The sequence below is a fragment of the Rhinatrema bivittatum genome, chromosome 14 (genome assembly GCF_901001135.1).
Source record: "Rhinatrema bivittatum chromosome 14, aRhiBiv1.1, whole genome shotgun sequence".
NCBI classification, from domain to species: domain Eukaryota; kingdom Metazoa; phylum Chordata; class Amphibia; order Gymnophiona; family Rhinatrematidae; genus Rhinatrema; species Rhinatrema bivittatum.
In genome coordinates, this window is record NC_042628.1 from 10,804,838 (window position 1) to 10,819,305 (window position 14,468).

General features: G+C 39.5%; 1 protein-coding gene across 1 annotated transcript in view; it reads left to right on the plus strand.

Annotated features, from left to right (window-relative positions):
- GNA12 (G protein subunit alpha 12) overlaps nt 1–14,468 on the plus strand; it is a 58,520-nt gene that overhangs the window by 23,844 nt on the left and 20,208 nt on the right. Inside the window, exon 2 of the mRNA XM_029576956.1 lies at nt 3,788–4,003. Coding sequence (XP_029432816.1) covers nt 3,788–4,003 — 216 coding nt within the window. The remainder of the gene's footprint in view (nt 1–3,787; nt 4,004–14,468) is intronic.

Here is a 14,468-nt window from a genome sequence, read left to right on the forward strand (position 1 = left end):
TACTTCTACAGAAGGTTAAACAGCACTGTCTGAATTTTCAGGAAGGCTCATCAGTAAAAATTGTGCTTGTAGTAAATTTGTATGAGTTATCACAAGGCTTGAGAATAACTGCACGGAGCAGCAGTTGCTGCCCTTAAGAGAAACATGGGGGTAACCTGCTCGGTGCGGCTGATACTACCATAAGAAGCTTGCTGGGCAGATTGGTTGGACCATTTGGTCCTTGTCTGTCGTCATTTCTATGTTACTAAATGTATAGGCACATGACAGGCTCAAATATTTATACATTTAATGGGGCCATATTGCAGGTTGTAGTGTCCTTGACTTATATTTCCAGAGCTGTTCTGAAAATAGAATCAGCAGCTGGAAAGAGAACCTGATGTCAGGGAAAGACACACGTCTCCCACGTTGAGAACACTGGTAACCAGGTTTCTAGTGGATATTGCTTATTTAGTGTTTTTATATTCTGCCTCTTGTGACTGGTTAGCCATTTGAAAGTGGATTACATTCTGGGACAGTGGGTATATCCATGTCCCCGGAGGGTGTACAATCTAAGCTTGCACTTGAGACAGTGAAGGGTGACATGAGTTGCCCAAGGTCAGAGTGGCAGTGGAATTTGAACTCTTAGTTTCTCTGGTTCACAATCTACTGTTTCACCCACTAGGTGGTGGTTCTACTCGGTAGCAATGTCTGCTCTGGTGATAACACACAGGATCTTACTTGAAGGGGACCTCTGGCTAAGGAAGTGGCTGGGTGACATTTTTTCTTAAGGCATCCAGGATGGTTTCCCTTTGAAGGCAAATATTTGGCTCACAACAGGGTAGGATGGTAAGAGATCTAGGAGAGGGGGAGAGAATAACTTCTGTGCCTCAGAAGTCCTTTCCTTTCAGATGGTTTCAGAGGGATTACAGAAACAGACTCAAAGTTTTTTTTTTTTAATTTAACTCAGTTTTGTTTTTTTTAATATTCCACTTTTTTCAGGCACTTCAAAGCAGATTACATTCAGGGTAATGGAAAAATAGAAATCACTATTCCTCATAAATCAAGAAATACAAAATCAATCATGAACTATGAATAATATTTCAAAACATGAGGAATAGAACATATCATTAAGAATAAGGATGAAAAGTTAAATTTCCCAAAAATGAAATATTTTTTAAAGCTACAGACACACCAAACACCCAATTAAACTAAGGATAATTCCCCTCTCCATATCTATGAACTCTTGCTTTCCAGTCACCCTGAAATTGTGGTGGAAATACACACTCTCAAACTCTTCCACTTTCTCCTGTCCCCCCTCAGTCGTTCACCTCTTCCCCACTCCCTTTCCTCGTGGTGAATAATTCACTCCCTTCCCACCATGCATCTCCCCTGCCGGTAGCATTGAGGTCTTCTTCCCACTGGCTGGTTGCTGGAAGCCTGGCTTACTTTGCGCCCTCCACCATGCAAGGCCTGTTCTTGTTGGTGGGGGTGGGGGTCTCTGCACTGCGCCACTCCTCTTCCTGCTGGCGGGGCTTGGGACCCTCACTGACACATCACTCCCATGGCACAGCAGGGCAGGACGGGCTCTCTTCTTCTCTGCCTCACAGTGTGGGCTGCACATAATGTAACTTTTATGCTTCGGCAGGCCAGATTTGTCCCGCGGGCCATAGTTTGCCCACCGCTGGCATAGAGCACTATATGCTGTCATTGTCGGCACTGTCTATTACATTGCCTCTCTATACCCTCAGCCTTGGTCACCTTTTTGAGTTTGCATGGTTGATGTGCCTATTCTTACTGATTACTACAAATACATTCTCCATTGACCTATATTGATTATCCATTTAAAAGGAAGCTGTAGGTAAAGAAATATATATGTTTGTAAATTACTGTATGCAAGGTCATGAACCTTAACTATTTTCTCTATTACTTGAACTTATTTATGGAGGCATTTTGTTGCTGGCATCTTGATTGACCTAGTTTTAACACGATGCTGTATGTTTCTAATATGTTTGTATTGCTTTTAACAAGTATTTTACAGAGATATGTAACAAATGCTGTTTGGAGTGCAGGAAGTTGTGGCTTATATTTTTATTCCAAGTCATAGCCTTTGTATGAATATAATTTGGATATTCCAGAAACCCACTACAACTGCATTAAAAGTGAAACAGTGTCTATTTACATTATGTATAACCCGCTGACCCACCAATCTCAGCAGATAACACACACAAAGTAAAACACAAGCTGAGATGAATTCACAGCAGCAAAAGCAAACATTAAAATCCTCAGACTAGGTAGGGAAAGCGAAGCCAAACAAGTGGGCTTTCAAGAGCTTTCTAAAATGAGCAGAGTCCTTTTCTAGTCTAATCACCTCCAGAAGGGCCTGCTATGTTAAATATCTTGTCTCCAGATTCAGATAAGTGGAACATCTTAAGAGAGATGGCACTTCTAAACAATTTTGTTGAAGAGCATAGGTACCAAGAAGGTAGATATTTTTTTAACTAATCCTTGGATGCTAGGAGGAGCAAGATCGTAAGCCTTAAAAATGAGAGAATTTTAAACCGCACTCTCCATTCTGTTTGTTGGAAGCCAATGAAGACTGGCTAAGATGGGAGTTATATGATCACAAGAGGAAACATTGGCAATTAAAACATGCAGCAGAATTTTGGATGAGTTGTAAAACTTTTAAACGAGATTGGCGAAGACAGAGAAGCAATGCATTGCAATAATCCAGGGATGGGAATATCATCATAGCTTGGGTCACTGTACAAAAGTTGGTGCAGTCAAGAAATAGTTTGAGAATGAAGAATCTGCATTTTGAAGTATGAAGACTGAATTAGAGTTAATGTGCGAGTGATAGTGATGAATCTTCTATGATAACCAAATTGATTGAAGTTTAATAGGAATAACATGATTATCCAAGGTGAAATTAGGGTAATTCTCAGGAGAAGTGCGTGATAGTAAAACAAAGTTCTTACTAATATTAAGGGCTAGTTTATTGGATTCAAGCCACTTCTTAATTTGACCGAAGCAAGAGACTAGTTTTTGTTGAGGTTGATCAATGGATGAAGAAATAGAGTAAAATATATATGAATATATAGTTTGGTTTGGGGTTTTTTTTTACGAAATATCTGGGCCTGATAGAATTGCACAGTGAGACCGAATAGATATGGTACTTTGTACTTGCCTTCAATTCAGACTGTTTATGCTATTCTGTACCATATTAAGAACATGAGTTGCCATAATGGGTTAGACCAAGGGTCCATCAAGCCCAGCATCCTGTTTCCAACAGTGGCCAATCCAGGCCATAAGAACCTGGCAAGTACTCAAAACATTAGGTAGATTCCATGCTTCTAATGCCAGTAATAGTGGCTATTCCCTAAATCAACTTGATTAATAGCAGCTAATGGACTTCTCCTCCAGGAGCTTATCCAAACTTTTTTTTTTTTTTAAACCCAGCTACTAACTGCCCTAAAGCTTGACTAGTACCTACAGCCCTTGGCTCTCAAAGCAGAAACTCCTCACTGCCCCTTGGGTAGATCTGTTAATTGATACTATAAAATTGCACTTTTAATAAATGTATGTCACTGAATCCTGCCCTAATTGCACTAAAATGTGGTTCTGCATTTACAGTTATCATGACTTTGTGCCTTTTTTCATTCACTTTCTGCTATTCTATACCTTCTACCTTATATACTGATGGAAACGCATGAAACGAGTACCTTGTTTGAATTAATCATCCATTCTAACTTATACCATGTATAAGTGAAATAGTATTGATTAATTATACCCAATTTTGTTTCTTTTGTAGGGTACCAGGGTTCTAGTTGATGCACGAGACAAATTAGAAATTCCCTGGCAATATTCAGAGAATGAGAAGCATGGGATGTTTCTGATGGCATTCGACAATAAAGCCAGGGTGCCCGTGGATTCGGCCACGTTCCAGCTTTATGTGCCAACGCTCCAGTCCCTCTGGAGGGACTCTGGCATCAAGGAGGCTTTCAGTCGCAGGAGTGAGTTTCAGTTGGTGAGTACATCTAAATCTATAGCATAACTTCATAGCAGTAGGCAGATATTTTCCTTAATTTTCAAGCTTTGCTCCCTCCTTTCCAAGGACAAGTGCTGGCCGCCTTGCTAGCTGAGAAGTGGGGGTGGAAATATTTCTTCCACGACTGAATCCCTCTGCCCCTTCTGAATCCCAGCACACGACCTTTGTAACACATCCCAGCCCTGCCAACAGCAGACTGAAATATGAAGCTCCTGAGCCACATCCCCTCGGCTTCTGCTTCCAAAGTTACATTGGAAGCAAAGTGTGCTTAGGATACAGCAGTTGCTTCTGTTAGGGCCTTTTCTTACATTTAAAAACATTTTCATCCCATCTGTAACAGTATTTGCTTCTTAGGTATTGTTGCAGTTGCATTAACTTCTTCCTGTTCTTCTCATAGCTCTCTTTTCTCCAAAATGTTCCCTTGATATATGATAAAACTATAACTGAACGTTTGTGTCTAGTATTGCCGGTATTGTAAGTGCTTTAAGTATCCCTCTGCTGATCAAGTTTCCTGCTAGACCATAGGCCTAGATTGCCCACACTTGGCTGCTACATGACTTTCAGCTCAGACGTAAGTTTTCTGATGCTAAAATTCCTTTTTAGCATGCAGCACAGGGGAATGAAATCTGATGGTATCTTGAAAGGAGGATAGTCCTTGCTTGAGGTTACCCTTTCTGTAACTGATGTCAGATCTGATCTTTTTGGGGTATTTTCCCCTTGTCTAGTAAATGGGTGTGTGCTAAATTTTAGCAGACTTGCTTTAATCATGCACTGACAAAGTGAGTTAACGCTTCATGCAGTATGCTAATAGTAGGTAAATTATACAGCATTAAGTGCACCACTAGAAAAATGATTTGCATAAAAGTGAAATGTTGCATGAGACGAGCATAGAGTGAAAAAAGTTTCTCTTTTGGGCAGGCGCTTTTAGTAGCACAATTGTCAGCATTGTGCAGTGCTTGCTGTAGAACTGTCTGTCACCACACGCTTCTCATTTCGGTGCGTAAGACCCACCATCCCTCCATAAAATTGCTGTTCTGCAGCTCCTGCCTGATCCACAGTTCTGCTGCCAGATGTTCTCCCAGGTCTAGCACACTGAGAAGTGAGATGAATCCAAAGAAGCATTTGGCGACAGTGATGCACTTGCACTATGTACAACTGTTGTACTGTGAGTTTAGTTGCAAAATGTATCCTCCCTAAAGCTTACATAACAATAGACAAATGTGCATAAAACAATTCTGTCTCTGACTCAGGGCTCCTGGGTCAGGAGATCTTTTGCTTATCCTTGTGCGTTTAGGGTTGGCTCCTAGGTCAGAGATGGAGTAAAGTTAACATTCCTGGTCTTATTCTAGTCTCAGATCTGGGGTTTCCAGATGTAATGGTCCAACTGAGCAAGGACTTTTTTTAATATGTATTTTTTGTATAGTGCTATGTACATTTTAATAACTATATAGAAGTGATTGGTAGTAATTGTAGTGGCACTTTGGATCCAACTCCATCCAGGACCACATTAGGGCACAGTGGCCAAGCACTCTGGCCACTGGTATCACTAAAGACCAAATCCCACTGCTGCTCCTTGTGACCTTGGCAAGTCACTTTATACCTGGGGCAATAGAGGGTAAACTTAGAATGTGAGCTCCTCTGGTGATAGGGAAGTGTTGAAAAGCAAAATATAAATCAAATTTACTTTACCTGCACTGAGGAGGCTACAAGAGGTGACTTGAAACAGTAGACCTCAACTATATTAAAGGACTTTTCACTTCTTTACATTGATAAGGGCCTTTGCACTGGTACCGTACTACCCTTGCCTAGAGAATGTGTAGTAATGGACCCAGCACAAGGTCACTGCTACAGCTGGGCCAATAGCAGTAACCACACTCTGACCTGACCAGTGGCATGAGTTGCACTCCTTGGGTGAGCCTGCAGAGCCAATCGTAAAGACACGATTGTCACCACATCAGAGATGGACCAGTGAAGAGAGGTATCCCAGATCAGTGCCCAAGTCTGCATAAAGAGACATTTTGGGGAAACACCCAGTCTAATGAAACCAACTAACACAAGCGAAGGCAAAGCGGATCAGAGATGACAGCTCCTCAACCGGAAGGTACACCTGAGAGCCCCTCCTGGGGCTGGAGTACAAGGACTTCAGCTGAGCTTCAGTGAGATCCTTTCTGTATCATTAGTGTTGTAACCAAATAAATCACACAATAGTTATAATAGTGATGTGTGAGCAGCAGCATTTAAGGGACTCGTACATCCCATCTCTCTCTGTGTACACTTGTAAGCTTACCCCAATAGTGTAGTTCATAACATGTTCAGCCTAGCACACCTTAGTACATCAGCCTCTGAGTGAAAAGAAAATGAGATGGCTATTGCAAGAAAAGAGGGTCCAGTCTGCAAGACCTTAAGTCTGTCTCCTCCTCTTCTGGGGTATTCCTAGAAAAATCTAATCTTATTAGAGCTTATTTCTGTTCTTAAAGCAAGTGAAGAATTAGCTCGGTGTCAGATTCATGAACAAAGTAACTATAGATACTTGATTTTTCTTTCTGAATCTATACTTTCAGACTTCAACTTCCTGAAAGGTAGATAAATCTCATACTTGGAAGGTAACAATTTCTCAGGCATTAGCAAATGATACTTAAGGTATTGACAAAAAAAAATCCACTGGTGAGGTTAATGACACTTTAGGAAAATTAGGTAACCTAATGGGCTTTTTTCAAATTAAGTTCTCAGTATTTCCACTTCCTTCCACATAACTTAATTATCTTTATTAATAGCTGTACCAAGACCATCCAGATTTTTTAACACTAGTCTCTAAATTCTTCAATCCTGGTTTTGTTATAATCTCAAACCAGTTTCTCACTGGCCTTAGATCTTGTATCTGTCCTGAAAGTAATTTCCCCATTGAAGAGATGGTTTTCCATACATCTTCTAAAGTAATCGTGGAAAGTCTTACTAACTGGAACTCTTCCACTCCCGAAACACGAGGCTTGTCTGTTGCAGATAAAACACTTAGCTCCTCCATGTTCCAGGGACCCACTCACAAAGATTGCTGCACCAATTCCAAGAACCAGGCCTGGGAGTCTGTGTGCAGAACTGCGACGTTCATGCACCAGCTGCAGAGATGTGGTGTTCTGCCCTGCTCATAAGATAGACGGCTCAAGCTCCTGCATTGCTTCAGTGCTAAGCCCAGACGAGGAGTATTGCCCTCAGGCAGAAACCTCTGGGAGTCTAAGCTTGAGTTAGAACTACGGTGAGAGGCATCCATAGGACTTAGGAGTCCATGCCCCAGACACCAGCGGGAAGGAGCAGGGCTTAGCTTTTCTCTTTCGACCTATTAAGATGATGATTACTCAAGAAATTAGGGAAGCACACTGCAGCACAGATCTAAAGAGTGGCCATCTTGGATCCACCCCCTAAAATGAGTAGATGTTAAATATTTATATAATCTGGGAAAGATTTATGTGAACCTCTTACATCCACATAAAGAAACTCCAGATTTATCCTACCATCTTTAGTAGGACAAAACTGATGAATCTGCCACAGTGACTTATCAGCAGAGACATACATTTTTTATAAGTTTTGTATTGCCTTTGTACTTGTAACCTGTTTTTGCTTGTACTGTTGCTTTTTAAGCAGTCTTTGTGGCCTTGAAACTATCTGGATTGAGCTAGAAAAGAATACATTTGTACAATTGAAAATGTCATGTTTGATTAATTTTTCCCGCCAGATGTGAGTAGAAGCAGCAAGTTAAATATGAATGCAAGGAAATCAGATCATAGGAACTGATACTGTGGGAATCAGATCTGAAGAGCAGTTTAATTTGTAGCTGAATAAGATTTGGAAGTGGAATTAGAACTATTCACAATACATCAGTGGGCTTAATTAGTCATCTTGCAATTGTAACAGTGGGAAATAAGTAATTAAAATGAAAGTGGTATCTGTAGAGCACAAAGCAATATTTTGCCTTGCTATATCTCTCTGTTGGTATGGTGCTGTATTGCCTGTCTGTTACTGATCTACGGCCAAAATGCTTCAGAAATGAATGTTGTCAAACTTTATACTAAATCTGGGTCACTGAGAATGAAAATGCTTAAAATTGATTGACTTTAGTTTAAGATATGTTACTGGGTCAGCATATGGCTTTTGACTTGAATTGTGGAGGATAAGTGAGTTAGGGGAAATCTCAAATGAGAAATGACTAATATACATCTCTGACTGAATCTATGAATAAATCGGACTGGGTTTGGGGACAATAATAAATGATGCAATCTAAAGCTTGTGTTGCTTCATACATTATATGAATTTATATGTTTGGTGTGAGTTGAATTTTGACTTTCTGGCATGCAATTCTTTTGTATGCAGGACATACCCAGTATGGAATTTTTGTATTGGGCCCAAAAATGTGGCAACGAAACTTTTGTGCGCTTAGGTATATTTTAAAAATAGATTACTAGTTTGTTTTTTTTTCCATGGGGACAGTCCAGCAGACTTCCTCTCTCCCATCAAAATGAACCGCACAACTCTCCTGCTGACACTACAGAGAACAAATATCCCAGCTTCACCCTTACCCATCTCCCACTGGAAGTGCAGGTGCTGCCTACCTGGTTGCAGCTCCCTGTCAGCTTCAATCCAATGTTTGAATGTGTGGGGGCCCTGTAAGCTCTGCGTGTTCAGATGTCAGACTGAAGCCAGCAAAATGGTGTGCACAGGTGGTAAATGCTGCTCCTGCTGGGGAGGAGGGACAGAGAGTGAAAAGTGTGCAGTTTGGTTTGTGTGTCATGAGGATTGAGCATATCTGAAAGTGCGCTATGAAATAAGTTTAGGGTAAGAATCAGAAGGCTTATTTCAAGATGGATTGGTTTGGAAAGACAGCAGTCGGGCATGTCTCTTTTTTTTTTTTTTTTTTTAAAGGGGAACTGGAGGCCTTTTGCCAGTTAATCACTGAAATACATTGCAACTCCCAGGCAGAATGAGGGAGAGAATGGTGTAATTCTGTGTTGCCAAAGATGCATTTTGAATAGCTAAAATAACTTTCAATATGTTCTGCGACCTTTGAGCTTGTGCCTACTGGCAGAAAAGTATGTAAGAGATGTTTATACCTATCTGTGTCTGAAACCAATCCTGGCTTTTTATTCAATAATTTCACTAACTTAAGTGTTTGTTTCTAATTAGGAAAGATCTGTAGGTCTTTGAGCACTTGGTTTAGCATAGAGGAAAGGGTTGGTCTTGTAGTAAAGTCTCCAGAACTGGAGTTTCTTTCCCGATCTGAATTAACCCCATGCATACTACAAGATCACTTTTGCAGTACTAGTGAGAGCAGTGTAGGCTACCAAATTTTCTGTATTCCCCATGATGCCTTTATTGTATAATCTACTTTGGAGTAGCTGACAGTTACAAAAGGTGGAATAAAAATTCAAAATTTAAATTGCCTTTTGTTTCCTAACACCTTACCGATCTCTTTATAGTTAGGTCACTATTACTCCACTAAAAAAAAAAAAATTAGCACTGACTTTCCGAAACTGATTTCCTCTGGTATATTCTCTGTATCTTAACCAAAATTATTCCTTAACGTTAACTGAATGCACAATACAATAAGTGATTTTCTCATAGTATATACACAGATGGCAGTTTTTGTTTATCTCATGCATTAAAAATGTGTGCATGTAAAACAGCCTTTTAAATGTTGCCCAGTTTCAGCAGATATACTTTACCTGCCGGGAGAAGTGCATACACTGCCTCACAGCACGGATGTCTGTCTGTTCGTTTTGATGATCCTGTATACTTGGAATCCATTATTTTTTTGGTTTGGTTCTGTATTTTGAGATATTTAAGTGTACTTACAGTAGTTTTTGTTTGATTTTAAATCATATGGGTGGTGCAGATGTTCTAGTAGCTTGTCTTGAACCTAAAAGAAAATTAGGTCCTTTGTGGGTTGTAATCACTTTAGTATGAAGTGGGATGTTGCATAAAGATCACTTTATATGCCTGGCTCAGTGTGTTTCTTAATCATTACAGTGGAAATGGGAGTGAATAAGACATTTTAATTAAAAACAAAACTTCAGTTAAATTAAATAGACTCTACAAAAATGCTGAGCATCTGCCTACTGATTTTGGCATTTCACATCCTCCTATATAACTCATTACAGGCCATGGTGCCACCAACTGCATGCCATTTCAGAAGCACCCACATGAGTGACTTGGCCTGATATGAGCTGCTGTGAGAGAGTAGAAGATGGTTCCCCTTCCTCTTCCTGCTTTTTGTGGAGTGAATAAGGAATCTCTCTTGTTTAATAATAGAAAACTTGCTGCCTTTCCTGAAAGCTTCTTTACTGGGAGCACGGGCGCTGTCTCGAGATATGTAACCCCTCCCCCCTCAGATACCCACTCTTTCTCAAGAGGGAATGGGTGGATTTCACTCATCTCTTTTCTTCCTCCTCTTCCTTTCTCCCAAAACTTAAATGGCAGACCATCCGCCATTTCTTGACTGGTTGGATTGGAGCAAGCTCCCATGTACATGTCTTGATTACATTCTCAATCCCATGACTTCTGTAAGAATTATTTTGTAATCTGCATCGTGGATGTTTTACAGTGTTTTCTTTGTATGTTCTGTATTAAATGCAACATTAGCTTTGACATAAGACATGTAACAGCCTCAACTTTTGGCTGCCAAGTGTAGTTCAGGGAAGCAGGTTAAATTCGACCAGCACTCATTGGTAATTTGAAACGGTTCTGTAACTCAAGCATGAGCTTTCCCTTTTACCTGTGCAACGCTGCATATATCTGGTATGTGCTATACAAATTACTATTTAGTACTCCATATGGCCACCTTTTGTTGGTGGGTAGCATGAGACACCAGAACGTATTAGTGGCTTCCAAAGAGGATATTGGGCAAGAAGCAATGGTATGTATTACAGTTGGGTAAATGGTGAGCCAAGGAGATTTTGAACCAGATATATTAAGCATTTTTCACATAGATACACAATGGGGGTGGTGGAAACCTTTGGACTAGATGTAATAAAGGCAGAAGATTTGAACTGGTTTCTGAAGTTCTTAATTTAGTAGTTCGTGTTACTTTCCCAAAAGGGCTATATCTACACATGGAATCCTTTTTCATACTCCCTTTCCCTGCCTGCCCGTAGGAGAATGTTTTAAACTGTTTCGGTTGAGCAGTTCCCAAAAGAACCATCTGATTAAAATGTAAAGGATTCTGACCTGATTACTTATCACAAGCTAAAATTAACTTAAGATTTAGCATCTGGGTTTTAAGGTCGGTGAACATCTTGTAGATTTAAGTTTCCTTTTATAAAACAGTTTCTTTAGAAAAAAACATGTTGCAGCATAAGACCACGACATTTCGCTTCTATATTATCTACCCTGAGGTTCTTGTGCTCCATTACTGCTGCTGCTATACATCTGAGGATTTTATTGGCTAGAAACCTGATTGAGACCAGCTGTAAGGCATCTTTGCATTCCCATTGGGAAGCACTGGCACAAGAAACAAAGCTTCAGACGAGCTCTCTGCCAATATCTGGCTGTGGTTGAAAAGTGCTGCGTTAGTATCTGCTTCTGTCCGGTTTGTGGAACAGTATGTGAAAGCTGACATAATTGCAGATGAACTGCATTTACTGGGTTTTCTGTGGAACAAGCACTTCTGTTTTTATTTATAAAATTTTATATACCGTCGTTTAGAAGGTTCCATCACAATGGTTTACATAAATCCAAGATAATACACACAAAGTCATAATACAAATAAAATCAATAATAGGCTAATACCTTATTCAGTAATTTAAAATCTGTTGATTGTGTTTTTATTTTAAATGTATCTGGAAATCTCAGGTCCATTTCAATAAAGCTTAATGGAAAGAACACGCATAACTTTATCACAGTAATATGTAATGTAGTCATAGCCTACCCTGAGGCTTTTAAAAATCCTATTGATTCTGAGCTTTTTAAAATCTTGTATGTTTACCTGCAGCTGACCATTTTATGGCAAGGGCTCCCAGGTTGTAATGATTCCTACAGTGATATTATTGTAGTATTCTGTAGAGAGCCGTTCATGCCAGTCACTGACAGGAAGAGTGCGTGTTTTGTTTTGTTTTTTAATTACTGATATTGTATCTTGGTTTTGTATACTGTTTCCTTTCATAGTGGGCATATAGTAATTTAGTTTTGAAAATGTAAATCTTTTCAGTCTATTACTCCACCAAATCAATTGTTCCCATGCTACTTTTGTCCCTATCATTCATATATGCTGCCTCATTACTGTATATTACATGATAGGTGTTAGAAGTGCTATTAAAGCTGAAATGGGTGCTTCCCTGTCTCATTTTGCTTTGCTGTTCAAATTGTGATTTGCCAAACAAAATGTTCAAATAGAGATCCAAAACAGAGTAGAGATGCATGCAAGATTTTTTTTGTTAAAAAAAATAAATAAAAAAAAGCAATGGGAGATGTTTAATATTTTTAACAAAGTTCAACAGCAAGCCTTCAGGTGTCATTTCTACTATCTGCAATGATATAGTAGTTTTTAGCTTCAGGACAGACGAGTGCTATGTGCATTAAACTTAGAAATTGCACTGTTTAAAATCTAATTTTGAGTTTATAAAATGGAAGATTTTCTGTTTTGTAAAGGTAGAGTATGCATTGGGTTCACAAATTGATACCTTTTCTTCATGTAATGCTGACAATCTGTAACAGTTTGGACTGTGGGCTTACTTGTCTCTTGCTTGGCCTTGAACAAGACTGGCTGTGATCTACGAATACACACACAAGCGTACTCCTATGCCTCTTCTGATATTTAAGTGTGGGCAGGCCCAAAGGTCCCAGTGATTAAGACTTTTTACATTAAATTGGAGAGACAGCTACCAACTAGAAGTCATCTTTCAAAATAGTATACTATAAATCTGGAGAATTGCTGATCATATTGGGACTCTCTCCTTAGGGCAATTCAGGTGTTCTATACACTGATTTTAGATTTAGAATACAGTTGGCAGCTAATATTTCCAGGCCATCTTTATATAAGTAGAAGCAATGCAAGATGGATACTAGTTGTAATAAGAGATCTGTTTATTGAAATCAGGAATTATACTCGGCTATGTAAATTGTATACAAGAGTTACTATTACTGTAAGACAGTTCTAGGATTAGAATCTTAATGTGCTCTTCCCTAGGCTGCGTCTCAAGGGTGGTTTTATTTTTAAAATGAGCACATTGCATGGCTTCTGAAACGTTGAATCTAATTGACTTTACAGCTGTTATTTTGAGTATATCATTTTCATTTGTCAATTCTCCAATCTTTTCTTTCCAGCTTCTAAGTTGCAGTGTTGAAAGCCATCGTTTGTAAAGCTTAAGAGCATATGTGAGGGGCTATCAGTAAATAAAGTGAATTTAAGCAGAATGGCAAAATGGCTTAAAATTAACCTCATAGAATATGGCAACTGATTTTAGCTGGCAGGGCAGGAACTGAAGTCTGTCATGTCTGCTCTGTATTCTTGTATTATATTCACTGCTAAGTCGGCACTTTAAAGTAACAGATATGCTTGAAAGGTTTGTCCTTTGAAAATGTTGTTAAAAAGACTGCGATAGTCCAGCCTTCTAAAATAGATTTCCTGAATTTAATTCTGCACTGAGCATTGATTCATTGGAGTCCAAGTTCGGTGCTTGCTTTCAGCTGGTATTACTATTTGAATGCCTGGGATGTTTGACTGCTTCCTGATGGAGGATTTCAAAGGGATGTTCAGTAGGAAGTTTTTGTTAGATGTTTGATCATTCTTTAGGTAAATTGAGTTGTCAACATTTTGAAGAAGATAAAAGTATGCAGATGGCGTTATTTACATTCCCCTTTGTATCCTAGCTCTTCCTGAAGATGTAACTTTCAGGAATCGGGGCAGTGCCACAGTGTGTATCCGATGGTTATGAATTGGGGACTGCCGTGAGGGAACAGTGTTTGGATTTGAATCTATTCTGCTTAATTCCTGTGTGAAGAGAACAGTTATTGTTTTCAGTTATGTATGGTCCCCAGTCATTCCCTTGGGTTGTTTCAGAGAATGTCATTACTCAAAGCTGACTTGCCTGGGGACTTTAACCCCTTCTTTCTTCAGTTGAAGGCTGACTCGGGAGCAGTTTCATAAAATATTTTCCTGAATACGGCACAGTAACAGGAAATGATGCTTTCACGCTTAGCTCATGAGATTGCTGTTTTGAGGGACTGGTATGTAAAGGACACTTGGACCTACTGCAGTGCAAATTGCAGTTTTGTCTCTAGTGTATATTTTAACTTTACCTCTCTTTATTCATATGTTCTGGATGCAGCACAGTCAGCTTTGTAGTTACTGGGAAGAGCAGTGGACCAATTTGTAACCAAGAAATACTTAGGTTCAGACCTCCATGTTTGGAATTTAACACCTCATGCCATCCTGTCCCCTTATTTTCTTACTTAATGTAAT